A 27,508-nucleotide genomic window follows, 5' to 3' on the forward strand; every position below is an offset into this window, starting at 1 on the left:
CTAGCTCGATTTGCTTTTGTTGTGACAAACATTTCCCATTCTTTACGTGCTTAAGAATACGATATTTCCCTCTCAGGCCGCCCTTGTCACTACATGACGGTAAGGGGGGGGGGGGGGGGGGGAGAACGAAAACAAGGGATCGGAGAAAGCAAATCCGCTTATTACGCGCGTGACTACGAAAGGTAAAACCAAATAAGGAAAATGATCTACAGTCCCAATTTAGTGTTATAAACATGCTTGGATTGGAGAGAATTGTTGCCACATACCTACACGTCTAACTGCAAATGTTCTGAGCAACCCACGCCTTCCATGGATATTTCAGGTTGCGAAGATTCTGTCTACTTAGTTGCGTTCAGTTAAGAGACGATCTTCCTTCGATTTATGAAGAGATGGGAACATTATAAAGAGATACAGAAACAATCGATCATTCGATCTTTGTAGATACGAACTCTTCCGCAGGGGGTTATTATTTCGTTGAATTTCAGTTCGTTTTAGGTTTCTGATCAAAGATATATCTTCATCTGAGCTTTCAGAACGCGATTTTAAATCTCTCTTTCTCATTGACGCCAAGCAGCGCACGAATCGAAATAGAGAGAAAAACGACGTAGAGGTTCGAAAGCGATTAATTAATAAAGCAATGCATCATTGTCTCATCTTATATTCATTTATAATTTGTCTGTCGTCATTGTAGCTGATGACAGCTGCAAGTGCCTGCCTACTTACAGACCTGTGTAAAGGTACCTACAGTGTTGGGTTACAAGCGAATTGTGGACACGAACTTATTAGTTAGACTTTGAAACTCGAAACGTACACCCAGGAGCGCTTGATTCTTGAAATGGATTCTCTCGGCAAAGTGGGGAGGGGGGAGGGGGAGGGGGCATAACTTTCGACAGCCGAAAAACACCGAACTGATAGTTGTTTGGCCCTCCCCACCCCTCACTGTCTGGGAGAGTCTCAATGTGCGCCATCACAGTCGCCGCTGTTTTTAACATTTTTAACCTTTATCCATAATTACCCATGTGAAGGTACTGATAATCATATCTCTCGTTTAACTGCATTTTTATGACGGTGGCCAATAAATGTAAATTGTCTAAATTAATTTTCAACTTCAATATAATGCGTTAATCGGCCCAGATGTAATTAACGAGAACTTTAAATTGAGTTTGCCCTGGGACCAAAACGTGTGCCGTCATAATTGAGATTAAGCAACCAGTTGAGATATTTTTACACAGTTTGACAACCTATGAGATACCATCTAGAAACTTATACGTTTTGGTAAATTATCTTAGGAATCTTCTACACAAGGCAACCTGTCTGCCTGAATGGTATGAACGCATTTAAATGATGACACTTATTTCTGACTAAGTATTTTAATAAAATTATCGAATAGTCTCTCTACCGTGATAGGTAAATGTCTTGCTTATCAGTTCAAGTTTTCTGGACGAGGACGTGCCATGATTCACGAGATGTTGATCAAGAATGACAGCACCTGGTAATTAGATACGACTTATTGTCGAACTGGAGGTAATGAAATAAGTGATTGGTTGATCGCCGCGCGTTTGGCTTTTTCTCCCAAATATGTTGACGAACGTCCATTTTCTGCTCAAAACATCCGGCAGTAGAGAGGTTTTGGGTCTGATTTAATCGTGATATGTACTGTTTTTTTTGGGGGGGGGGGGGGGGGGAGAGACTTTAAAGTTTAATGATTTTTAGCAGGCAACTGCTCAGAATTAATCCTTTAATATGTAAAATTCACATTTCGAGTACTCTCTTGTGTGACTTAAAGACCCATAAAAGGAAACACAAACAACTCACCTAATTTGGCAAGGTCACTCCGAGAAGTTACAGTCTCACGGCTATTTTGATTTTGAGAATTTTTCAACCAATTTTGGTTCCAACATATTTTCTACGTTTGCAGTAGACACATAAACTAGCACAAACAGACTCAAACTTCGTGGATTGATTTTGTTTCTTGATCGCTTTTATGTGCTCGTGAGGTATAAATAACTCCCGTGATCTGAGTAGAGGGTAAACCAACCAAACTAACTATCAATTGCAGGTCTAGAGTTGGCAGTCCGCTATCCGTTATCTTAAGCAGAAATGCACCTGTTACACATGTCATAACTGTCATAAACACACCTTTGGTTCAGAACTGTAGTAGCTCTAGCAGCTCTAGCAGCTCTAGCTCCTAAGCTGCTATTGTTTTTTCACTGTAGCCGCCGCAAGAGACGAAGAGACCTCATTTTCTCTTGGCAGCCGGTATTGCTTTAGGACAAGAGACCATTTTCTCTTGTTTAGGGCTAGGAGCATTGTTTCTGTTGCTTGCTCGAGCCATTCATTCTACATGACCCATTTGCTTTGTTCACCACCATGGTGGTCGAAACAAAGCATAAGATATGAGATAAACATGCTAACTTCTCATTAGGCAGTTCATAATTACACGTAGCCGTAAAAGTATGCCCATGGCAGATAATCGAACGACTCGAGAAATGTTTGAAGCTAACTCGTGATCCAGCTGTGTTTGGTGACTTTAATGACAACAAATATTGAAGTATGCCCATGGCAGATAATCGAACGACTCGAGAAATGTTTGAAGCTAACTCGTGATCCAGCTGTGTTTGGTGACTTTAATGACAACAAATATTGAAGCTTAATGATACTGGACTCTCATTGATGCGATGGGCATTGTACTCTTCAGTCCCTAGATCCTCGCCGGTACGACAAAACACATCTGGCAAATTGACAGAGTTGATAAATCGCGGTGACCGCTATTAAAGGGACAATGTCATGAACCGCGCATGTGCGACGTTTCGGTCGAAACTTGAAAAGTTTAGGCGAAATTTTTCAAGTTTAAATTCAGCAAATTCAAAATGGCGTCCACCAGTGGAGCCAGTCGTGATGTGTGAACAAGAGGAATTTGACTGCTATTCATACTTTATTAATATTCATTTGCCCTCGTGCATAGTATATAAGCATGCCTTAATTATTCGTAGTTGTCAGTTTTACCTAACTTTGGTTGGAATCGTCCCACCCACCCGCCCCTTCTGCTTACTCTATTAGCACCTTTCATGCTTTCCCCAGCGAGCTTGCTCGTCTGGGGTGACTTTCCCAGAACTAAATGCTAAAGAGTATGCAAGAAGGATAATGAACAATGAATAGCCCATGCTATTAAAACACAGGGAGAAAGCTGTCATAAAGGGATAATCTGGAAGGAAGGTGGTTGTTTTGGGCCAATTTTCTGTCAATTTAGGGACCGCCTGTCAGTCCTTGATACGATGCTTCCACGTAGTAAATACAAAGTCTAATGGCCAGTTGAGGTACTCAGCTCATCTTAACCTCCTTATCATAAATGTCCTAGGAATCTGTGTTCACTTAGCTTTTAAATGACGCAATGAACGTATAATTCTGTGGAAATATGCTAGACAAAATAATTGAAAAACAGCGTGTGGTTTGAGACGGTTAACAGTCAATTTGACGGATATTTTAGTGAAATACGGCATGATATTTTGGCTATTATTACATCGTGGCCTAGCTTCAGATCGTAACGTAGTGCGAAATTTACATTCACTTAGCTGTCAATTGGTGTATTACTTAAGAAATCTGTTGAGATTCACCGGAGAAAAAAATGTTTACATGACACGGTTAGCCTCGTGAAGTTGAAAGATACTTGGCTCATGTTGCAATTCGACAACATGAGTGAAAAACGGCGTGGTTTTTAGGCCATTAAATGCATCTTGACCTTTAAATCGTGACAAGAATCAGATGTCACATGCAATATCACAAGTTTCTGGTTGCACAAACTCACTTTGACGAACGGACAGAATAGAGCCGGGGACATTAAAATTCTGAAGTCGTAACTATGAAGATCATCTGTGCAGGATTTCTAAAAAAAGGAACTAAATCAATTGCCAAAGCCTTGCGGCACCTTGGATTTACAGTGTTCGACTGGGAAGAGCAAACGTTTGACTTCCTAGATCACTAGGTTGATGTGTTTCAAAATGGCGCCAAACCTGATGGGAAGCGAGTTTACCAGAATGCTGATGCATGCGTGGATACGCCTGGAAACTTCTTCTTGGAGGAAATACTGGAAGCTTTACCTGACTGTAAAATGATTTTGAGCAAATCGAGTTGAAAGTTGAAAGTTGAATCGAAGGACCGATGGAAGGATCAAGTGAATCTCCCATCCATACCTACAAAGCCTAAAAATACTCAATTCTATAAAAAAAATATTGAGTCTTCATAACACGTGTTTAGAGCTTTTCGAACCTGTAACGGGCAATACATCATGCAGTATAGATATATGTTATTTACCAGCTGGGCGGTCGGTTTATGTATAGTAAAAAAAAGAGTACGAGTTGCTCCCCGATGCCGCAGGCTTAGGCAGCATTTTCAAGTCCGAGGTCACAGTTTTTCACTATACGGACTGACGTACCTTACGCCGGTAAATAATAACTTCTTTATTATTTTCCTCTCTCTCTCTCCCTCTCTTCTCGGACCGGACTCGAGTGAGGGGCGGAAATCGAGCCTATTGCTTTATCCGCACAAAAGATGTCAGCAAGAACTGAAAACTAACTGTCAATGTGTGTCATTTTCACTCTGAAGAAAGTTCTATTCTCCGCTGACACGTCAAATCATTTCGGCGATACTAGCAGTTTGTTTTTCACTTTCAATAGGAACGCATATTCGAGGAAAGCCCTAAACCAAATGATATCCGTACTGACAACCCTAAAAAGCAGTTCGACTTCCGCTCTCTTGAAGAGTCGTATCTAAAATTATGTCTGATTTGATTGACCTTGTACGAATCGGCTTTCGCTTTCTTGTGTCTGTCGTACTAATCCTATTCACTTGGTTTTCACTTTCTTTTCCACCTCCAATGACGGCGATGATGATAAATGAAACTTTATTTAAGTGTCAAGGCCTTATAGTTCTACTACAGTTGTGGTTACACTACTGATCACTTTTTTGTTCTCTCAACTATTAGCCTGGGGAAGGGTCTTGAAGTGGCCGTGATTTCAAACATTTCTTATATGAACAGCATTCAAACTATAACAGTGACTTCATTAATAAATAAGGTTTTACTGATTTTGGTGTTAAGTTTAGAGCGGTTCTGATATTTTTGAAATCCAAGATGGCGGACTTATCGAATCATCCAAAAAATGGGGTGATTTTTGTTGCAAAACTTTATATGTTGCCAAAGGAAAGAGGGGGAGGTGATACCGCCCCAATTACGTATAATTTCACCCTGGGAATGTTAAATTTTTTGTAGTATTAGTTCATTTAAACATACCATTATTGTTTTGGACTAATTTTAAATCGATTCATGCTGTTTTTAGATGTTTGAAACAAATAGTAAAATCCACCATATTGGGACTCAAGATGGCGTATTAAAGGACGTCATATCATAGTGTATGACGTCATTACTACTTTATCTTATAGGACAAAGTTCAGGATAGCTACTAAAATCAAAATTTTATCAACGCATCTAATAGCAATGAAAGTCGAAGGTTTATGTAGTCATATCCCCTTTCCTGCATCGTTTGTTTATTTCTTTTTCACTTTTCTGAAGTCATGAATGTTGTCAGTAACAACACTATAATACTAATTTGAGGTACACTTTCTCGATTGACAAACTGCCATATTTTTGAAACTCTACGCTTAAATAGCCTCGAGTTGTTATGTCCAGAATAGGAGGCAATGTAGCTTCTTTATTTGCTTTAATACTCCGAAACAAAATGGCGCAAAATATATACAAAATATCGCAAGGCACGATGGTCCATGTAGTGCTTACGTCACCGGAAATACAATCGAATTACATGTCTTGACATACACTGTTAATAACGTTTTCGTAACAACCCTCTGCTGATCGGTTCGTGTTTCGCTTTCTAGAATGTAATGCTTCAAATGCTGCACCGAATGTGTGAAAATATATCCCTTGATGAGGTTGACTGTTGAGAGGAACAATGCTACCAGGCTAAATTTACTCCCTTAAGAGACAGTACGCTTAGTCAAACAGTGGGTGAGTTTTGTTATTATTGTTTTTTTTTGCTGGTTCCTTTCTCCTCTGTGTATCTTTCAAAAAGAGCGATGTTATTCTGCTCCAAAAAATGTCCAACGTACAGATTGCTATACGGGTAGAAAGTGTTAATTCTTGAGAAGTTAAAAAGGCATTATCGTGAACATTAATCGGTAACTAGACTATGTGTGGAGTTATGGCCATATTGTCCGCTTGATATGACAAAAGGATATTGTTTATCACCAGGTTATGTGAATTGGGCAAATTCAACACGAGAAAAATGCTCAAATTGCTTTTTGCCACCGAGAAGTAAACCATTGTGCCAACCCCAGTAACTCAATCATATTTGAATTATACATGCAAACTTTTAGTAAAATGAGTTTCACTTGTTTTGAGTGCTATAGTAGGCTGCAAACCGCCGCGGTCAGTTCTTTATGAAATTTCCTATAAAACTCTAAAAGTAAACGTCTTCTTTTATTGCCAGTAAAAAGAAACTAGAGTGAATTTTATATTTCAGTACACTTCCTCTCTGCTTACATTAGCTACCCGCAAGTATTGATTTGCGAAAATTCAAAGAAAAATATATGGTATGTCAATAAATGATAAACCCCACAATTTCAGTTTCTAGGAATTAGGATAAATGCGCTGACTTGAATTAAACGAACGAAATGTAGCTGATAAGCTGTCAATTTTTGAGCTATGTTCTAACAAATAACCAAATACAGAAGTCGAATATTAAACGTTTACTTCTTTCGTACGCAAAACCAACAAGAAATTCGTTTCGAGAATTATCAGGTTGCTAAAACTTCGCTGGAAAACTGTCAAAATATTACATACATGTGTTAAAACGGAAAACTAAACTAAGTCATCGTTTAAAAATATTCAATCTATAGGCACTGATAAATCGGTAATCAGAAAAGGACTATCCGAGGTTCCAGCATTCATTGCGGCCAACGCTACAATGATCATGGCTGAACATGAAGGTGTCGCACCACTACCACCTGAGGAAACAATGGATTTTGATGACGAAACTTTAAAAGGTGAAGAAACAATAACAAATTTAAGCAGATTACTTTGAAATTTAGCACTCGAAGGCATTGCTACATGTTAGAATGCAAGTTTCAATACCAAATTTGCTATGATGATGTGCAGTGCAGTTAAACCCAAGTTAAGGTAACTTGCAGGCTATGAGACAAAATACCGCCACGTCTTTTTGAACCTTGTACCCTAACAGTGTTTCGATTCGCCTCTTTTAGCAATAGCAGAGGTTTTCATGAATCAAGGTGATGAGGAATACAGCAAGGACGATTTTAGAAACGCCACTGACTTCTACACAGACGGAATTAACGTGAACTGCAAAGATGAAGAACTAAATGCCAAACTGTACAGTAACAGGGGGACAGTACAGTTTCTTAGGGGTGAGTACTTTTTCATTCAGTTGTAAACTTTTCTGTTTTGCTCGTTTTACATATGCGTCATTCCTTGGCCCATATAAGGCCTGACGTCAAATTTTTTCAAACATGTAGATGTCCATAGAAACTTACAGGTGTCTTGACAACTGAAATAACTAGTACTAAAATAATATATTTTGTTGTGGCCAGACTCTCGTTAATTTCTTTAATAAGGGAATCTTATATTGAAACAAATTTATCCTGACACGGGACAACGCTTCGTCTCATTGTTTGTCTTCCTCTCTTTCCTCTTGTGATTCGCCTTTTTCTTTCCTTAGTTTTCATTTTCCAATTTTATCGCCTCTGTGCATTGCTTAATCTATCTCACAACTGTTTTTAATTTGTTCACAGAGAATTATTATGATTCACTGAGTGATGCCCAATCTGCCACTGAATTGCAACCAACTTATCTCAAGGCCATTGTTATAGGTGAGGTTTAGAACAGTTTATCGCGTGTTTTCCATGCCCTGAAGACCAAAACCATGAAACTCAAAAGGAAGTTTTATCAAGAACTGCAACGGTAGTGTTTTGTAAACAAGACTATTATTACTCATTCTAGTCAGGAGCTAATTTTAATCTCCTTTGAATTTGTTGAATAAAATTGATCACGTTATGACGCAGGATAAAAGAAGGTCATCTTGATCAAAACGACCATTTTAGGATAAAAACCAGCCAGACATGAATATTAGAGCCATGCTTGATGTCATTCATGCCCATCATCATAATTTCTTTTAATTCTATACCCCCGGTCACGCAGGAACACGTAAACTTAGTCACTGTTGTATGCATGTAGTTCATAGCGCAATTCATTTTTGGGCGTTGCAACAATAATGCGAAGGTCGAAACACTGACATTTTGCAAGGTTTCTTTACAATGGCTTGCCTTGTAAACTCGACTGCAATGATTTTTTTTTCTAGAATCAGACATTCCTTTATTTGTTCTTAGGGGCGAGTGCCTGTGCTCATCTGTACCAGTTTGAAGAAGCCATCACGTGGTGTGATAAGGGATTAGCAGTATCCTTTTTACATCATTCCGATCAATGATCGTAGCATGAAAAGTATTTAAGCATTTTCTTTGTACTCAAAAATAACAGGCGAAATGATATAAAGCAATTTCTTGAAGAAATTCCATGCCTTACGGCTCCACACAAACTCAAAACGTTCACATTGCCAGCCTCTATCTATGGACAAAATCTAAGCAAATGTATGTTTTAAGCTTCTCGAGTAGTTCCTTAAAAGTATCACTTTTAAGTCAGAGCTTCCCTAAATCTTTAGGAAACAACTTTGGGAATATTCCGGTGACATATATAGGCTGTTACTGGATTGGTATTCGTTATCCTCTTTATTCCATTTTCGTGTTATTTTATCACCACTACTTACCGAGAAAGTTTCTTTAAAATGACAAATGATGCGTTATACTCTTTAACTGTCGGAAGATTGACAAGGATAACAAGTATTTGTTGGAGTTAAGGACAAGGTGTGTCGAGAAACAAAACAAGCTGCAGGAAACAGGCCGGGACAAAGCGGCGAGTCAGTCAGAAACACAAAGTGAAACAGGCACGGTAGGTTAATAAATCGCGCGTATCAAATTTTTAAATTACAGTAATGAATTGAATGTCATATCCAGTATCAAATGACAGAAATCAAGTTCTTGTCAGTTGAATGTACTAGCTGTGAAACTATTTTGTTTTTTGGAATTAGTCGGGTGAATGTCATTTGAATAGAACTTCACAGGATCGGAGCAACGAGTGTATTAAACAGATGTCCCAACTAAATCATTTAGAAGTTGAGAGAACCTACGTAGGTAATAGTCTTCAGGTCACTGACAAAATTATACGGTTGTGTACAGATTTTGAATCGTCAGAGCGCAAAAAGTATGTTAAAAATTAAAGAAGGTATACCACACCAATGGTCAGTGGCAATTTTTTTGTACGAGCCGTCATTTGAAGGAGGCAGATTATTTGCAAAGCTACCGTTAGCGGTGTAAACTCTAAAAACATATATGTCATCGGGCTAAACTGTGTCGCTAAAGTCTACGATTTTGATTCTGTCTTCTAAATCAATTGTTCAGGCCTTTGAAAAGCTGATATGATGTTGGGAAAGTAAACATCAAATTACTGTATAAGGCATTTCAACAATTATAGAAAACTTTTTGACTCAAAACTCAGTGAAAGAAATCCTCAATTCCCTGTTACAAAGTAATTTACGTACAAAAAAGATGAACAAGAGATAAAACAGATGATATAACGAAAAAGAAATTATTAAAATAGCCTAAACGTTAACGTCTAGAAAAGAACAATTGTTGAATAGGGTTTATTTTTTCTACTCGCCTTACAGAGCTTGGAACGTTCCGGAAGTTTTGGAATTTTGGCCAATCCAAGCCAATGCGGTCTTAGAAATGGTGACTTCTAGAGGGATCATTTTAAATTGTCCTGAGCAAATTTGATGAAATGATGTGACATTAGAAACAATCACCACCACTGTGTCCTCTCACTGTGATGGTATAGGCACCTGAGTATTCAGGGATTCAAAAGCATACTTAAATAAGTTCAAAACTATCTCTTTCCTGGCGTTTGCATTGTAACTCATATTTAAAGTACCTATTTGCTTAACCCATTAAAGTGCCACTAACCCCCAAAATTTTTTTCCTTTAGTAAAATCTACTAGTTTCCCGGATTACTTCAGCGAAAAAATTATCTCGATTGATAAAATCCCTGCGTTTCTAAAAGCGTTTAAACATGTAATTTCTATGTTCACGACCGCGCAAAGTGAAGCCAAGAGACTTATGACTGAGCTTCGAGGGCAGTCAAAACATTTTCGGGTTATTTGTGATTCATATTTTATCAAAACTGGACAAGAACTTTAAGTGAAAGTACTGTATCATCTAGCATTACAATTCGGAGTCTAGCTACGATTTGGACGGCTGCGAAGTACATATTTTTTCCATTTCGAAGTGCGGGTTGCCAGTCGAGATCACCGCGTTGTATAATTATATGTAGGCCGGGATCGACAATTTGCCGGTCCATTTGGGTTATAAAGGTACAAACAATGACTGAAGAGTTAGCTTACAGCTCTTAAAGAGTTATAAAGATGTCAATGAACACGAAGAGTTGGTAATTTGACTTTACGGAACGTGCAAATTTCGGAGTGACAAAACACTTTTACATTCAAATATTAATTTCCCCCGAAATACAAGTTAAAATGCGATGCAGTCGTACTCCACTCCTGCCTACTTCTCCAGATCAATGATTGAAAATAGTTTTAACATAAGAGATAGGCAGAGATGTGGGCAAACAATATTCGAAGGTGAGGTAACTTTTCGCTTCGTTATTGTCGACCGACCGTAGTATATTCATATTCAATTACCTGTACGAACACAAGCTACGCAAATTTGCATATTCCGTACTAGTGAAATCATGGAAAATGGTTCGACAAGATCTTGAAAAGAGTTTCAGTATACTTTCAGTTAAATGAGTACATTTCTACTTCACTGTTATTTTGAATGAAATGTCCATTTTACGCACGCTAATAACCTGGGAGTCCTCGACTTATTAGTTTGCGTTTCGGTTGACTGACAAGCGCATTCTTCTTTCAGCACAACAATCTCCGTCGGAAGCTATAGGGTCGAATCTTAATCGTTTTTTTCACTTTACTGATATATTTATAATGCTTGATCCATTCTAAGTTTGTAATTTAGATGTATTTCGTTCCTCAAAGACGAAACTCGAAGAGCAAAACAATTTTGTATTCGGAATGGCCACTGAGAAACACGGCCAGATTACAGGCGACCTCTGGCGTGCGTGTGTTTTTATTAAAATCCACAAATACATAGCTAGTTCACCAGTTCGGAGCCTCAACAATCTTCTTCGCGTCGTTGTAGAACGTAGGTTTAGTTTACTATTCGTTTAGACAAGTCTCTATTTCAAAACGCGATGCGTTTAATTTACCGTGTAATTTCGTCACCTGTAGTTTCGTCTGAGACTCGCGTCGTAGGATCGTTTGCGCTCGAAATAGTCAGATGGCTTCAAGCTTATCCCAAATTCGTGTCTTATGCAGTATCTTGACAATTTCAAGCTTCCCACTAGAGATAGAGAAGAATATACAGGCCATGAAAATCTCTAGGTTTTTATAGTAGTGGCGAACCTGAGATGGAAGAAATCCTCAATGACTCCCCGGCTTTAGCTTTGCACAGATCAGCCCACTTCTTTGGTCTTTTTCTCGTTTCTGGTAGAGTTTCATCGAGATAGAGGTAGTGAATGAAGAGGAATACTCTATTCTACGCATCCTGTATTGCTACAGCCTCCAATAACATATCTTCCTTGCATTCTGCAACGATTTTGACACACACTATCGCACGTTCATATGCATTCTTCTCAGAAACAAAATATTGTTATTCCCGAAGTGACGTCAAAAGCCAACTCGTCCCATTCTCCGCTATTTCTCGATCGTGAACATGGAAAAGGGCAAATTTACAAACTTTAAAAATTCATAGAAAATTAACGAAAATAGCTAAAACGATAATTTTTTCACAGTGGTGATCAGGAGAAAAAGGAAATTTATATTAGCAAAAAAAACTTTGGGGGGCTAGTGGCACTTTAAGTGGAAAGGGTACCGCGAAACATGGCAATCTGCCGATCACTTTGCTTCCGATAGGAAATCAAATCAAACAACGTTTATCCTACAGGTAGATACTTCCTCTCAACAAGCAACCGACTTGACTTCACAAAATGTTCACATCGCTAAACACTTTAGCCCAGGTGTTAAAGCTCTAAGCTACTACAGCCTTCGTCTTGACATGGCGAAAGAAATGGGAGACAAAACACGCGAAGGAGATGCGCTTGGCAAACTTGGCGATGCTTATCAAGTTCTCGGTGCTGTCAAAAAAGCCATGGACTGTCATGAGGAACAGCTAAGAATTGCAAAAGAAGTCAGAGACAAGACTGCCGAAGGAAGAGCGTATTCCAACATCGGCAGTGCTTATCAATGTCTCGGCGATTTCAAAAGAGCAGCGGACTGCCACGTCGCAAGTCTTCGTATCGCCAGAGAAGTAAAGGACAAACCTGCAGAAGGAGCTGCATATGGCAATATCGGCAAAGCTTATCAAAGCCTCGGTGATGTCAGAAATGCCATGAATTACCACAGACGACATCTGAAAATTGCCAGAGACGTGAATGACAAGGCTGGACTAGGAACTGCCATTGGCCACCTCGGCAACGCTTACCAAAGTCTCGGTGATTATAAAATGGCCATAGACTATCACAACGAACAGCTTAAAATTGCAAAGGAAATAGGAAAGACGACTGTAGAAGCACATGCATATGGCGGTCTAGGCAGTGCTTATCAAGGCCTTGGCAATTTCAAAGAAGCCATAGAGTACCACAGGCGCCATCTCATCATCATAAAAGACGTGGGCGACAAGTCTGGGATAGGACCCGCCTTGGGGCTTCTTGGAAACGCTTATCATGGTCTCCGTGATTTCAAAATGGCCAAGGACTACCATGAAAAACATCTTACAATTGCTAAAGAAGCAGGAGACAAGGCTGGGGAAGGAACTGCGTATGGCAATCTCGGCAATGTTGTTCAAGATCTCGGCGATTACTCACAAGCCATAGAGTACCACAGCCGCCATCTTACTATTGCTAAAGAAGTGGGCGACAAGAGTGGAGAAGGACGGGCCTATGGAAACCTTGGAAGGGCCTCTCAGGGAGTCGGCGACTTTGTAAAGGCAATAGACTACCACAAACTGCATCTAAGCATTGCCAATAAGATGGGCAACAAGGCCGGAGAAGGTAATGCGTATGGCCATATTGGCAGTGCTTATCAGGGTCTCGGTGATTTCAAAACAGCTCTACACTACCACAAGCTACATCTCAAAATTGCGAAAGATCTGGACAACAAGAAAATGGAAGGAGCTGCGTACGGAAACCTAGGCAAGGCATACCAGAGTCTCGGTGATTCCAGAAAAGCCATAGATTATCACAGGCTAAATCTTGCTATTGCTAAAGAAGTGGGAGACAGAGCTGGAGAAGGAGCTGCATATGGCAATCTTGGAAGGGCAAATCACGGCCTCGGTGATTTCCAAAAAGCTATTGACTATCACAGCCAACATCTCAATGTTTCCAAAGAAATGGGAGACAAAGCGGGAGAAGGAGCTGCGTATAGTCAACTTGGCAAAGCTTACCAAGGTCGCAGCGATTTCCAGAAAGCCCTTTACTACCACAACCTACATCTTGCAATTTCCCAAGAAATGGGAGACAAGGCTGGGAAAGGAACTGCGCATGGCAATATTGGCGTTGTTTATCAAAGTCTCGGTGATGTCTATACAGCCATAGAACACCACAACCTACACCTCGAAATTGCCAAAGAAGTTGGAGACCAAGGTGGGGAAGGTGCTGCGTACGGCAATCTTGGCAATGCTTTCAGTGGTCTCGGAAAATTCAGAAAAGCCGTGGATTACTTCAACCGACAACTTAGTATTGCCAAAAACATCGCAGACATGCCTGGAGAAGGAGCTGCGTATGGAAACCTTGGCAATGTTTGGCAAAAGCTTGGTGGCTTCAGAAAGGCTATGCACTACCACTACCTACATCTTAGAAGTGCCAAAGACGCAGGAGACGAGGCTGATGAAGGAGCTTCCTGTGGCCACCTTGGAATTGTTTTTCAAAGCCTCGGCGATTTCAATAAAGCCATACATTACCAAAACAAGCAACTTAGATGCGCCAAAAAAGTAAGAGACAAGGCTGGAGAAGGTAATGCCTATCACGCAATCAGTTGCAGCTTTGAATCACAGTGCCTCTTACATGATGCTCTAGAAAACAGCCAGTTGAGCGTAGAAGCATTCAATAATGTCAGAAGTCTTCTTCAATCTGAAGACAAATGGAAGATTGACTTCAGAAAGAAATGCAATGATTCGTACACTGCTCTGAGAAGAATTCTCTTGAAGCGAGACAGAATCGTTGAAGCACTGTTTGCTGCAGAATCAGGACGAGCCCAAGCCCTGAGTGATCTTCTCGTATCGCAATACGGCCTCCAAGAAAGTCAGACGGCGTCGATTGAAAAAGAAACGTACTTGGAGAAGTTAAGCTTCAGTTCGTCTAGTATTGTCTTTCTGGTTGTTTCCCCAGGAGTGGTTGATGCCTGGGTACTTTCCAAAGGAAAGGATATCCATTACAGCAAAAAGGAACTTGATGGAGCCAACACCATTGAGTCGTTAATAGAAGATGCGCGTCGGGACACTGGGGTGGAACTAAGGAGAAAGCATTCCCAGGACTCCTTGCCATCACGCAACTTCACCAAAACGAGGTCGGAAAATCCTTTAGTATCGTTGTATAACAATGTTATTGGCCCGATTGCAGACCTGGTTCAAGGAGACGAATTGATCATTGTCCCAGATGGACCACTGTGGCTAGCTCCGTACCCTGCTTTCGTAGACGGTGATTCAAAGTACCTGAGTGAATCGTTTAGAATCCGGCTGATTCCATCGCTGACCAGTTTGAAACTGATTGCTGAATGTCCAGAAAGTTACCACAACAAGAATGGCGCTCTACTTGTCGGAGATCCATGGGTAGAGGAAATCAACCTAGAGAGGAGACGAAAAATCCCTTCACTTCCATTTGCTAAAAAAGAAGTGGAAATGATCGGAAAAATTCTCAAGGTGACGCCTCTTGTTGGAAAAGAGGCCACGAAGGCTGAGGTGCTTAAAAGGCTCGGCTCGGTTGCTTTAGTGCACATCGCAGCGCATATCCACAAGGAAAATGGCGAGATTATCCTTTCCCCGAACCTAGAACAAGCATCCTGTATCCCCAAACCAGAAGACTGCAGTCTAACAATGGAAGATGTATCAAGAATCACAATTCGAGCAAGACTGGTTGTTCTAAGTTGCTCTCACAGTTCTCGAGGGGAGATCAACCCCGAAGGTGTGGTCGGTATCGCTCGGGCCTTCATGGGTGCTGGTGCCCGCTCTGTTCTGGTGTCACAGTGGAGATTGTTTGATGGCGAGAACATGCTGGTCTTCATGGAAATCTTCTATCGTAACCTTATAGATGGGAGAAGTGCAAGTGAGTCTCTGAACCAGACCATGAAATCTCTCAGAGAGTCAGAGAAGTACAGTGATGTGAAATTCTGGGCGCCTTTTGTACTCATTGGCGATGACGTCACGCTTGACTTCGAGGAGAAAAACTGAGGTAATTCTCCCTTTTACAGTGGTAAAGACCCAGTGGAGAAATGCTTGCGTTACATGTATTACTTTTCAGTTGCCCTTAACCAACATAAATTACCATTAACCGAAATTATTACCCGACTAATGGTTGAACCGAAAAAACTTACCAAATCATGTTCAGACTCACTGTTTTAGTCTGAGATTCAAAGTCTGTTACCTTTCAGATGTTAGAAACGCCCTCGAAACCTCTTTTCCAAAATAATGCCATGGGTGGCAAATTACTCCTTAATTTTGGCGCCAAATTTCAGCGTTAATTTATAATTTTGCATGTGAAATGTAATTAAAATTACCATGACAACGTTTGGCGCGAAACTTCTCGATATAATAAACGAGTCAAATGCCCACGATTGTAAGCGCGATTTGTCACCCACGATTTTAAAAGGTAATCAAATGCTACATTCGTGAAATTATTTCCTAATTTCACTCGACACCATTTGATGACCCATGCCTGTGGTTGTTTAGCCGTCTTTTTTTAATAGCCAATAGAACAGCTTTACTAGTTCTTTATTGTTTAAATTTGTAAATTTCACTTTCGAGGATGTGGTAAATTTTTTACAGTGGAATTGCTGAGTGGCTTCTTATGGTCGATTCCGGTCATGCTTTATTCATGTTTTTTTTCGTTTTAGGTTCCAGACGAATGTGTTTGCTGACTGAAAAGTAACTTTGCCATCCTTGTGTTACTTGAAAGTTAACTGAGTTTGTCAAGAAGCGTCAATAGTTGGAAGAGGAGCAAAACTCTAAACTATACTGCTAACATCAAACACAATTTCCAATGCAAACCGTAATCAAAAGAGGAACCTCGCTGACAACACTTTTTTAAACGAAGGTTTTAATAATAGATAAACAAATTTACAGTTACGTGAGAACAAGGCCAGACAGATTAATAGCGAAGTTTCAATGTCTTAATTCTTAGATTTTTAATTTAGAGCAAGCCAAGGAGAAACGAATTTATTCGTACAAAATGCTAAATACGAATTTTTTCGTTACATGTCTTGATGTTATTGGATGAACACCTTCAAACGAGTAAGGTGACTATGCGTAATATAACATCTGTATCCGCTGCACAAACAAATAACTGTTTTGAACAACTGGTTCAAATGGGACTTTCTGTTTCAGTTGTATTTCACTTTCTAACTTGTTACTGAGCATTTTTGAATAATGTAGCTTCACCTCTCATTGCATAATTATTCATCGCGAGCTAGCAGAAAGTTTCGATTCTGTTTTAATTTTTCCTTCTCATATTTATCCCTGGGTATACAGCAGAGAATGTAATTTTATTTTGCGTGCTTCAAGCATAGATGAAAAAAATATATATATTTCTTATTCGTTTGACTTACATGACAAAAATGATTCGTTTCTCGAAGATCAAGCTAGTAACTTTTTTGGCTCAAGTTTGAACGTGCCTCCTGTACTACGATTTTAACTGTAACGAATGAAGAATGTATAACGTCTGTTTGAGGATTTTAATATTATAATAATATTATAGAGAACTTATGCAATAACGTAGTTACAGTACAACGATTCCAGTTAGGGTAACCCAACGCTTTCCTAGCAATTGTTCTGACAGGAGAGTAAGTGATAGGTGGCCTAAGAAGCTAAAAGCTAGATACAGAATTAACATATTTTTAAAACGATACTTAGCTTTTTTACCTTTCATCTAAAATTGCGTTACAAATGAATATTAAATACAATGTACTTGTTCCGACTAAATAACGTATTGATGGAAACTTGAGGTTAATAACAGTGGTAAATTTTTTTGCATTATTGGTCCTTTTTTGTGGAGAAACTTAGATTGTTATTAAATAAAATAAACGTGTATGTTATTAGGCCCCGACCATGCATACTAATGCATTTTTAAAAGTATCCGTTCTCATCTCGACGAAAGCGAGGCAAAATATTTTCGTCCACACTAGCATTTTCGGTCTGTTTTCACGTGTCCACACTATTTTTCGTATGAAAACGCATATTCTTGATATGTCTTCGCTCATCGTCCACACTAAAACACCTGAAAACGCTGATGGAAACGACAGTATGTGACTTTTTTTTCGGCACCGTTTTCAAACGCATCCGTTTTCACCTATCCACACTAGAAACGGAGCGTTTTCAAAAGGCTCCACCTTTTTCGAAAGCCTAGATTTTCATCAGCGTTTTGGATCGTTTTAGTGTGGAAGACAGGCGAGAACGCATCAAAGCGTAAGAGTCGCGAACATTTTACTTGTTCCTCGGATTCTTTGTCTCGCCATTGCGGGAATATCAAACTTGCAAAATACCACACGCACATAACCTCTTAAGTAGTCAGTAGGGACACAAGCATAAGCATAAGAAGCTCATACGCTAGTGAAGACGGCTGTAACATAATTAAGCATAAGCGCTCCTCTTATGTTTATTTATGCTTATGTCGGTGTTATGTTCGGTGAGGACATGGTTGGCAGCATAAAATGCTCGATGATTGGCTGAAAGTCTTTCGCTTATGTTTATGCTTATGCCAACCATGTCCCCACTGGTCACAACAGCAACATAAGGATATGAAGAATGCAAGTTTTGATATTCTTATGCTTATGCTTATGCTTGTGTCGCAAGTGAGAACCGGACTTTAATCTTCTGGGCGCGCGCCTTAGAATTGAACTTAATGAATTAGTGACGCAACAAACTAACAAAGCTCCTTCAAAACGCAGCCCTGACGACAACAAAGAGAAAATTCCGATGCCTCGCTGCAAAGAGCAAAGTTCTCGTGGCACCGATTGTCATCTGTAGCACGCAGGAATGAAGTTGGCTACTTTTTGTCTAGTTTTCTCTCTGTTTGTATACGATTTGAAATTCCATTCGGATGGTGCCTTAAGCGATCAAACTTCAGCGAAAGTGGAAGATATTAACTACAGCATAGAGAAAGGTAAGACTAGAAAACAAAATTGATGTAATATATCAAACACGAGAGACAGTGTTTCATCGCGATATCCAAACAGTGAGAAGAGTGTTGGAAATTTGACGCGCAGCATTCGGAATTCGAGGTGTTTGGATAGCGGATGACACACTGTCTCGAGTGTTTGATAAATCATATCATCTCAATCGAACAAAAACTAAGGAGTAAACGGAGAAATAAAATCGTCAGAATCTATGCTAATTAAGACCGGGTATCCAAACCTCTTTCACGGTTGTGATTTTCTTTGTTTTAACTCGGTGAATCATGAATGAGTTTGAGAAAAATGTTCCTAGTTCTACACGGTGCACTTATTAGCGGTTTGATTAATTTATCCAGACTTGTCGGGTATACATAAGCTTATAGTTCGTCTTTGATCTCCAAAACTATTTTCTTTGAAGATGACACTCGTGATGATGAATAAATAAGATCAGTGATTGAAATGATTTGTATGTAATTTCATTTATGTTACATCCTCGCGCTTAAAGCTGTGTCTGAAAAACGCATCTTTTCTAAAATGCACATTCAACGGAGTAAAAATTGCACGTCAGTTTAGCAACTGCTGCAGATGTAGAGGCGTCGATGCAACAGTCCGTACTAAAGAAGAATTGCAATTTCCAAGAGTCTTACTAGCTTGCAATTCACAACAAAACAACAACAACACAATACATTTAATATTACCTGACAATCTACATAGTCTTGAAATAAATGGGTGTCCGTCTTTATATATTTTCAGCGAACGATGCTGGTTTTGTTTTCCAAAGGGATGTTGTTTTTAGTGACCGATCAAATAAGTCCCTGAGGACGAACACCACCAGAAATAGATCCAAGCGAAACTTTGTTGCACTGAAACGCTTCTGGTGGAATTCTGAGTCCATTCCCTACATGCTGGACAAGTCACTAGGTAAGGTTTTAACTTAATATTAAGTATGGGAACAAATGCGTCTTCGCACTAAGATGAAGGGTTTCCTTTCTGGTCGTTGCTTAGCAACATGACGTCATTGCCTAAGGCACCAGGTGATATTAGAAAGCTTAAGCAACGACGATGCCTACTTAAAAATGAATTTATATTTTACCCGCGAGATTCGCAATTGCCTAGATCTGTTCAGTACGCCAATGGCTCTAAAAAGGTGCTCAGGCTAAATATGCAATTACAGCTAGCGTTCAGTTCCAAATGGAAAGTACGAAAAATTAGCCATCGTCATTCGTGTTCCTCAGACAACGCAGAACTTGGTCATTTCAAGTTGTTGTTAAGCAGGGCACGGCAAAGAAATGTACACAGATTTATAACGCACGTGCACAGCTATTGTTTTGCTCATTAAGGTGCCCGAACACAGTTTTCGCGCGCGCTTTTGCTGATGCAATTCAGCGCGCGCACCAGGATTGCAAAAAACAAACATGCCTTCAATAGAACGATCATTTTATTTACTCAACCCCGCACTATCTGTGCTATTTTTCTCTATAATTGAACGCAGTGTATTGATGGCTTTAGTCTTTTATTACAAAGATATGTTAGAAAAGGTAACGATGCAAAGAACCCAGCAATTCTCAGCTTTTTCTTTGTTACCGAAAGAACCCAGTTAAATGCAGCGCATGCGTAGTGAGTGAAAAAATTGCGATTAAATGAAAAATTGCACTCTCGGAAATACGCCTATTTCTCCAGAACCACCCATTAGAATTTCACGAAATTTGGCATGCACGAAAATACTTTAGGAAATAAGTAACTTGAGTATTGATATTCCAGTGAACCTTCAATAGGGGATAATTGAAGATCTCTCTGTTAAATTATTAGCAAAATGGTGTTAACTTGTGAGAATCGTTACAAGCTTGTTGCATGCAAATTATAAAGAAAATCTAATGACTAAATTTTCTACAAATAAACAAAACCGATTTTAAAGGCCTGTTTATATCTATTCATGTTGCGATGGCAACGACACATACGTCAGCTTAACCATCAAAAAACCAAAGTTTGTTTTGTTAACTTGCTTGCTGCCATTTTTGGCGACCGAGGGATCAAGGGTTTTAGAGAAAAAGGTGAATGAAATACAGGTATCAAAAACTGTGTTCAGCCACCTTAAACCTTTTGTTCGGTGATGTTCTCGTTGCCGTCGTCGTCGTAGTTTTCTTAAGCTCCCGAATAAAAATTCTTCGAGCCTTTTGAATTGCTTAAAGTGCACCTAACCCCCAAATTTTTTTTTCGCTAAAATGAATCTAAATGTTATTTGAAATACTTCTGCGTAAACATTTTTGGATTCGGTTAAATCCTCGATTTTCTGTGCCCCGACGAAATCTCGAAAATAGCCCCAAAACACCGCCATTTTGTTTCACGACCGAGTTTGAGGAGAATGGGTCCAGCGGCTGTTGTGACGTCTACCCAGGAAGGTCGAATATCTCACGTCCTCTCATTTCCTTCAGGATGGTGCAATACAGATTCGAAAAGTGCGCAGAAATGCCTTCCAGAAGTGCTATCGGCTGTTGTAGCAATATCCCAGATCTAAAAAAAGATATCCTGTACAATTTACTGGCGATGATCGGTCAATGGAACAGTAAAGACATAAACGATGGTTGATTTTGTCGAACCGAAACAAGCGAACTGAATCTGTGAGAACCATTGGAGAACTCTCACTGGAATTTGTATCGCAGACTTTCAAATGCTATTTTCAAAATTTCCTGCTTAAAGCCAACCAGCAATTTGTCGAAATACTACCGACAACCTATATCTTCCAGTCCCGCAGTATTTGTAAAATAGCCGGCAAAGTTGAGTGATCAATCAAGAAGCGTTACGACCAAATATACTGATGTGTAAATAGGTCGCAACTGTACGCCGCCAACCAGCACTTATTTCTCTTGCAATTTAGATAAAGGTCGAAGATTAATCCTGTAGAATTACATGATAACAAAATTGTTACACTCACAGAGTTTTTCGAAGGTCTGGAAATCAGCAGTGCGATAAACATTCTATACAATAGTGTCGAAAATATGACCGCGTAACATTATCTGCGGACCGCTTAGGGAACACATCCTTTTCGCTTATCCGACGAATTTTACTGCAAACTTTGAGAACAATTTACGCTAGTTATTTGGAGTTACGACTTAAAACGTGTGACAATGTGAAATTGGTAATTGTATGAAATGTTTCCTTCCACCTTTGCTTCCCACAGCTTCAAAAATACAGTTCCAAACAATTCTACGATTTTCAATCGATCGAAGCTAGTGTTTTGGAGGTCATCAAGTCTCGAAAACTGCAATACTTACGTCGCTCTTATAAACACGAAGCATTCCAGAAAGTAAAACACAAACTGGATTTAATAGAACAACCATACCTTGAGAAAATTATATTCTCGCTAAGGGCAAATGTAAACGGGCTATAAACACGCGTGGGAGTCTTGTGTTTAGGTGACGAAATAACCATCCAAAGCAGTCCTTGACTTTTCTTTCCTGCTTTTCGTTTGCCTGCTCCTCCACTTCGTATCTAGCTTTCCATTCCTAATATGCAAGCAGCTCGTCCGCAAAGAAGTCTTCCCCGTCGTCGCTTGAAATATTGCAAATTGTTCTCAAAGCTCTAAGTAGTGGGTTCACAGTTGTCGAACGTGCTCGATCGAAGTTTATTTCGGTGTCTTCCGAATCGAAACCTAACTCTGACTCCAGTGACGAAAAAGAAATGATTCTGAAACAAAACTTGGACGTTTTAGTCCCAAAATAAATTGGAACGATTAGTTTTGTTTTCCATTTTCTCGAGCAAATACAGAGAGCTGACTGAGGCGCCATTGTGTTTGGTTCCTGGGTAGACGTCATCAGCAACCGCCGCCCCAGACTCCCTGAAACGCGGTCGTGTAACACTTCAGGCGCGACTTTGAAAGGGCATAGAAAATCGAGGATTCAACCAAATTCAAAAATTTCTTCGCCCAAATGCTTCAAATAACAAGTGGATTCGTTTTAGCGAAAAAAAATTTTGGGGGTTAGGTGCACTTTAATATGGATAAAGCTGGGCCGGGTCTACTGGCTTCCTTCACGAGTTTTTTTTTTTTTTGTCAATCCTTTTTTCTTGGCAGGATTATCTGGAAGAAAAGCTTTCCAAGCTGCTATCACCGAGTTTGAGTGGAATACCTGTATAAGATTTATAAGACACACCAATGAGGAAGATTACATTTGGGTGCATCGCGGATCGGGGTGAGCGAAAATTTGTGTACGAGGATTGATCCACACAAACTAACTTGAACTCAGATTCCTAGCTCTCCAGCTCCTACACGTAACTAAACAGTCATGAGCCTATCATATATGGATTGAAACAGATTTTCACTCAAATGGAAACGGATATCATATTTTCTATCTGTGCTTTCCAAAGGAACGTTACAGGACCTTACAGTTGTTTCGATGTTTCGAGTATTAATGCCCTGACATTTTTAATTCTGTTTGAGCTCAGAATTTCACATATGCATCTTACCCTTCGCGCGGTAACTAGGTCAATTGCAAATTAATTACTTTGGTTAATAACTATTAATGGTTAATGTTGGTTTTAAGCTGGCTCCACTTTGCATGGCTCACAACCAATCGGTGTGAAGATGTCTTTCGGTCATTTAGGAGGCACGACGCCACAATCAATTTATGATTTCGCTCATGAGAATTTTCACCCTGTTTTCCACAATTTTTGGATCGAGTTTTGATTGACTTATCTCACTGTTCGCAACAATAACGTCTCGTTTTCTGAGTACCTTGGTTTTATCTTTGCGCGACCTTGAGATTGGACACCCACCTTTAAAAAACTAAGAGCTGGGTTTCACTAGCGACGGAGTCGTAGTCGGAGTCGTAAATAGAAGGATAGAGTGATACGATCTAGAGAAAATCAAACTGACGGAGTCGGAAGCAGAACACCACATCCGCTGATGACTCCGTCGCTTACGATCTAGTGAAAACTAGATTGTCGGATTCGGAAGCAGAAGAGGAAGAATAAGCCAATCACAAAGTTCGTTTCCGGGCCTTGTGATTGGTTGGTTCTTCCGTTTCTGCTTCCGACTTCGACAATCTAGTTTTCACTGGACCATAAGCGACGGAGTCGTAAACGGAATCGGAAGAAATGGAAACGTTCTGATTCTTCTGACTCCGATTCCGTCGAGCTTATGACTCCACTTACGACTCTGATTTTTGATTTTCACAAGGTCGTAAGCGCTTTTATGACTCCGACAATGACTCCGACTCCGACTCCGTCGCTAGTGAAAACTAGCCTTTATAATTAGTATTTACTTTTTGGTAGATGTTTTTCAGCCACTGGAAAAACCGGTGGAAAACAGCTTCTATCTTTGGGCAAAGGTTGTCAAACAAAGGGTGTTGTTATTCACGAGCTTTTGCACGCTCTCGGTATGATGCACGAGCATTGCCGCCCGGACAGAAACCAGTTCATTAGGATCAACGCAAACAACATCAAGCCAAGTAAGCAAGGCTGTTTGTGTTATAGAATGATGCAAGGCAGGGTTGCAATTGACGTGTCATGTAAATTTTCGATCCTGATACCAATAGATCATTTCACAGTTGTCTGCTCAGTGACCCGGCCTTTGAGTGGCAGCGAGGCTGGAGGTTACCTTGTTTTAAAACTGAGAGCTTACCGCTTTTGTTGTGTAAATCAAGTTATTCTAATGCTAACTACTGTAGTTCGCACTTAAATGAAAAAAGCAGAGAGATTTGTATCAAAACAATGTTACTTCCAACCTCGCTTGCAAATACAGGCCAGGTAACTGAGCATACAACTATAAAATGGCCAATTTTAAGAGATGCTTTAATTTTCTTTTCGCAAACTCTACTGAGACGTCTTTGATAAAATAAGCCATGTTTGCACAACGTTGACACTACGTTAGGTCTAGATTGGGTTCACGACAATGGTGGTGTAATGGACGTGTTTATCCATCTTCTCGTTTGGATCTGATTCACAAGTGTGGTGATCGTAAGAGACTTAGACCAAGAGAGAGAGGTATAAGTTGGGCTGTGGACGTTTAACAGAGAACTAGGATGGGAACGAGCTCAAACTTGTTTTCTTAGATGTTTACTATTGTCCAACTCGCTGCGTTGTTGTTGTTGTTGTTCTTTTTCATTGTTTTAGAAGCGAGAGTTGAGTACCGCGTATTGAAAGGCTATGTCATCGGAGAACCCTACGACTATGGGTCCGTGATGCACTATGGGTTCAATTTCTTTAGTGTCGATTCCAAGAGACCAATTATTGTCAAGTTAATGCCAGGAGGGAAGCAGATGGGTCAGCGGGATGGATTCTCTGATCTGGATTTAAGGAAAATTAACAAGTTCTACAACTGCACAAAATATATCAGTGAGTGTAGTTTACTTGTTTTAGTGAGGAATTCCTTTGAAAATCTATACGCGTCACATATTGTACTTTATTATTTTTACAGAATCGATAAAGACGCCCAAAAAGGAGATAATCAAAATAGTTTCAGGTATGAGAAATGTAATGGTTATAAGTGCTGTGTATATGGAGCGCCGTAGTTGTTGCTGTGTTGTAATTAAACCGCGCACTCGGCCTTCTGCGGTTTCCCTCGTCTACGCATGCCTCGTTGACATTGTAGAATCCCGCGCTTGCTGGTGGCCTTTTGTCTTGTTCAGTATTGTGACATTAAACCTCGAGTTCGTCTTAACGTATTGGGGGAGAATATTTCTCCTTGCTGGAAAGGCAAAACATGGGCGACCCGGCCGTTATATCGTTGCATTCGCTCAACAGACAATTTCATCCTATGATCCATGTCTTTTTCAGTGCCAGGTTTGGTTTACATGTCCTTTTACTCTGAACATAGGAGACTGTAGTTTTGAAAGAGGACTTTGTAACTGGAAAAACTGGAAAAGCGAAGAAGAAGATCAATTTGACTGGATGATAGGAAAAGCTGTTGCTAAGTCTCAATCGAAAACAACGCCTCAATACACGTCCAATCTGACTAATGGTGAGAACCCGAATGATGAATTACTTCTTATCAGTGTACAGACTGACTGACTAGCCAACCTACCACCTGGCTGGCTGGCTAACCGATTGACAGTCTAACTACTTGGATGCACACTAGAAGCTAAGTTAGTTTCAAGCAATTAGGCACCTGACTCAAGTGCAGTTGAAAATCTCAAGTTGCACTTTAGAAAACTTGAATTCACACCTGATGACAAAGTATATTACTTGAAGCATTTTTCCAATCAAATCAGTCATACATATCACAAATGCGATTGCTCGGTAGTAAAATCGTGAAGAAATCCATAGAGTTGCGTTGTTGCCAAAGAGCAAAGGAACAAACGACATCCTCTGTACTTCTCTAGAATGGCTCAACAACCCAGTTTTCGGCAAAGAAATTGCTGTGGGGCCTTAGCTAACCTAAAAAATGCATTTCCGTGTGACTCGTCCAATGGTCAACAGAGTTTTTCGGGTGCAAAGAACTGTCCTGGTTGAAACTTGAAACAGCAGCTGGTTTGTAATTTGCAGAAGAGCATTTGTTGTCGGATGATATGAAAAGCGATGGTTTAGGCTGTCTAAGAAAATGAAATTCTAACAAGTTGTTTATTGGTCCGTTAATCAGGATTGTAGAAACATTGCACATCGCTTGCAATTGGCTTCCATTTCCTATTGGTCAAGTACGTTCTCAAGTGTGCGTGTAGACCACACTTGGTGGCGCACTTCGGCTTCTTTGATCTACGAACTTTTCCATGGTCACTAAGTAAAGTCCAAGTGAGTACATTTTACCCCTTCACACTCAAAGTAGGTTCCAAGTGTACGTAGATTATACTTACAAGCTCTAGTGTGAAGCCAAGTACTAACCAACTAGCGGGCCTGACTAACTGACAGACTGACTGACTGGGTGACTGGCTGAGCGACTGACTGACTGACTGCACGACAGACTGACTGACTGACCGACTGACAGTCTACATCTGACTGGACTGACCTACAAGTTTCATTTACTCTCTGTCCACACTCCAAAATCAGTTTTCCATAGTTTAGTAGATTGCGTGATTCTAAGTCCTTGTTTTCCCTTTTGATGACTGCCATTTAAGGGAGGTTCCTCTTCTTCACAAAGCCATCAACAAGAGCTGAGTACATGAGCAGCGGTGTTCTTTACAGTGCAGGATACTTCAAAGGTTCAAGTTGCTTGAGATTCTACTATCACATGAGAACTGGCGGATACCTTAAAGTGTTTACAAAGGAAGCTGCATCTAAGGAAAAAAACCCTTACGTGTTGATCTGGGAACGAGAAGGTCCTCAAGGAAATAAGTGGAACGTGATGGAAAAATCTCTTTTAGGTGCCATTATTAAGGTTTGTTGGGCTGCTGTGTGTGTTTTTCGTTGTTTCCATCTTTGCCGTTGGTGGTTTAGTTGCAAACGTTAGGTTTTAGAATTTCTGTTCTTTTTCGTCCTTTGGATGCATCTTTGTACAAAGTAGACGATGCCAGATTTACATACATGTCGTCTGTGAATTTCATAGAGCCAGATTATGTGGATTTCAGGCCTGTGTTGGACTATAGCCCACTGTTGACAATCCCTGTCCTTATGGTGCTCTGAGCACGCTGAACAAGGTTGTCTCATTTCTAACTCCCTCTCCCTGCGTTTGTACGTTGTTGCAGATTTACATAGAGGGAATCAAAAGTCCGACTTTAACTGGATTTGTTGCAATAGATGACATACGTGTCTCGCAAGGGAAGGCTTGTCTTGGTATGCATAAAGAAGTAACACGCCACTGACAATTCAATTATATGACAAAGATTACCTTTCAACCTATCAAAGAATATCTTTGAACATGATGCATGATGTTCTTTACAGGCATTAGAGTTTATAACAACGTGGAATACATCGTGATGAATCTCTTTTTCTTGCTAGGATGATTACGGTTATCATCTACCAGACAACACGACATTTAAAGAATGATGTTTAAACCTCAG

General features: G+C 40.0%; 2 protein-coding genes across 3 annotated transcripts; both read left to right on the plus strand.

Moving 5' to 3' along the window:
• Window positions 1–5,518: 5,518 nt before the first annotated feature.
• On the plus strand, window positions 5,519–17,504 carry LOC110052060 (uncharacterized). 2 transcript variants are annotated; one of them, XM_020758186.2, is made up of 8 exons: window positions 5,519–6,016; window positions 6,907–7,053; window positions 7,270–7,431; window positions 7,816–7,893; window positions 8,410–8,477; window positions 8,900–9,025; window positions 12,148–15,646; window positions 16,308–17,504. In XM_020758186.2, the coding sequence occupies exons 2-7, from the start codon at window positions 6,975–6,977 to the stop codon at window positions 15,643–15,645; spliced, it is 4,011 nt and encodes a 1,336-aa protein (XP_020613845.2). In that variant the 5' UTR covers window positions 5,519–6,016; window positions 6,907–6,974; the 3' UTR covers window position 15,646; window positions 16,308–17,504. The 2 variants fall into 2 exon arrangements, with proteins under 2 accessions (XP_020613845.2, XP_020613846.2); XM_020758187.2 differs by lacking the exon at window positions 6,907–7,053.
• A 940-nt stretch (window positions 17,505–18,444) lies between these two features.
• LOC110052050 (astacin-like metalloendopeptidase) lies at window positions 18,445–27,382 on the plus strand. The gene is made up of 9 exons (XM_020758177.2): window positions 18,445–18,571; window positions 19,335–19,502; window positions 22,651–22,768; window positions 23,850–24,025; window positions 24,690–24,911; window positions 24,994–25,038; window positions 25,393–25,536; window positions 26,627–26,886; window positions 27,194–27,382. Exons 1-9 carry the CDS (start codon window positions 18,445–18,447, stop codon window positions 27,308–27,310), a joined length of 1,377 nt encoding a protein of 458 aa, XP_020613836.2. The 3' UTR covers window positions 27,311–27,382.
• Window positions 27,383–27,508: the final 126 nt, after the last annotated feature.

The sequence above is a fragment of the Orbicella faveolata genome, unplaced genomic scaffold (assembly GCF_042242905.1).
Source record: "Orbicella faveolata isolate gen_17 unplaced genomic scaffold, um_ofav_v1 contig_47, whole genome shotgun sequence".
Classification (NCBI taxonomy): Eukaryota; Metazoa; Cnidaria; class Anthozoa; order Scleractinia; family Merulinidae; genus Orbicella; species Orbicella faveolata.

What these genes read in the sequence shown, in the direction of transcription:
- LOC110052050 (XM_020758177.2), top strand. Translation starts at nt 18,445, where the DNA reads ATGAAGTTGGCTACTTTTTGTCTAGTTTTCTCTCTGTTTGTATACGAT. An exon ending in TAACTACAGCATAGAGAAAG is followed by an intron (nt 18,572 to 19,334) that starts GTAAGACTAGAA and finishes ATATATTTTCAG; the next exon opens with CGAACGATGCTGGTTTTGTT. An exon ending in CGCAAACAACATCAAGCCAA is followed by an intron (nt 24,026 to 24,689) that starts GTAAGCAAGGCT and finishes TCATTGTTTTAG; the next exon opens with AAGCGAGAGTTGAGTACCGC.
- LOC110052060 (XM_020758186.2), top strand. Translation starts at nt 6,975, where the DNA reads ATGATCATGGCTGAACATGAAGGTGTCGCACCACTACCACCTGAGGAA. An exon ending in TCTCAAGGCCATTGTTATAG is followed by an intron (nt 7,894 to 8,409) that starts GTGAGGTTTAGA and finishes ATTTGTTCTTAG; the next exon opens with GGGCGAGTGCCTGTGCTCAT. An exon ending in CACAAAGTGAAACAGGCACG is followed by an intron (nt 9,026 to 12,147) that starts GTAGGTTAATAA and finishes TTTATCCTACAG; the next exon opens with GTAGATACTTCCTCTCAACA.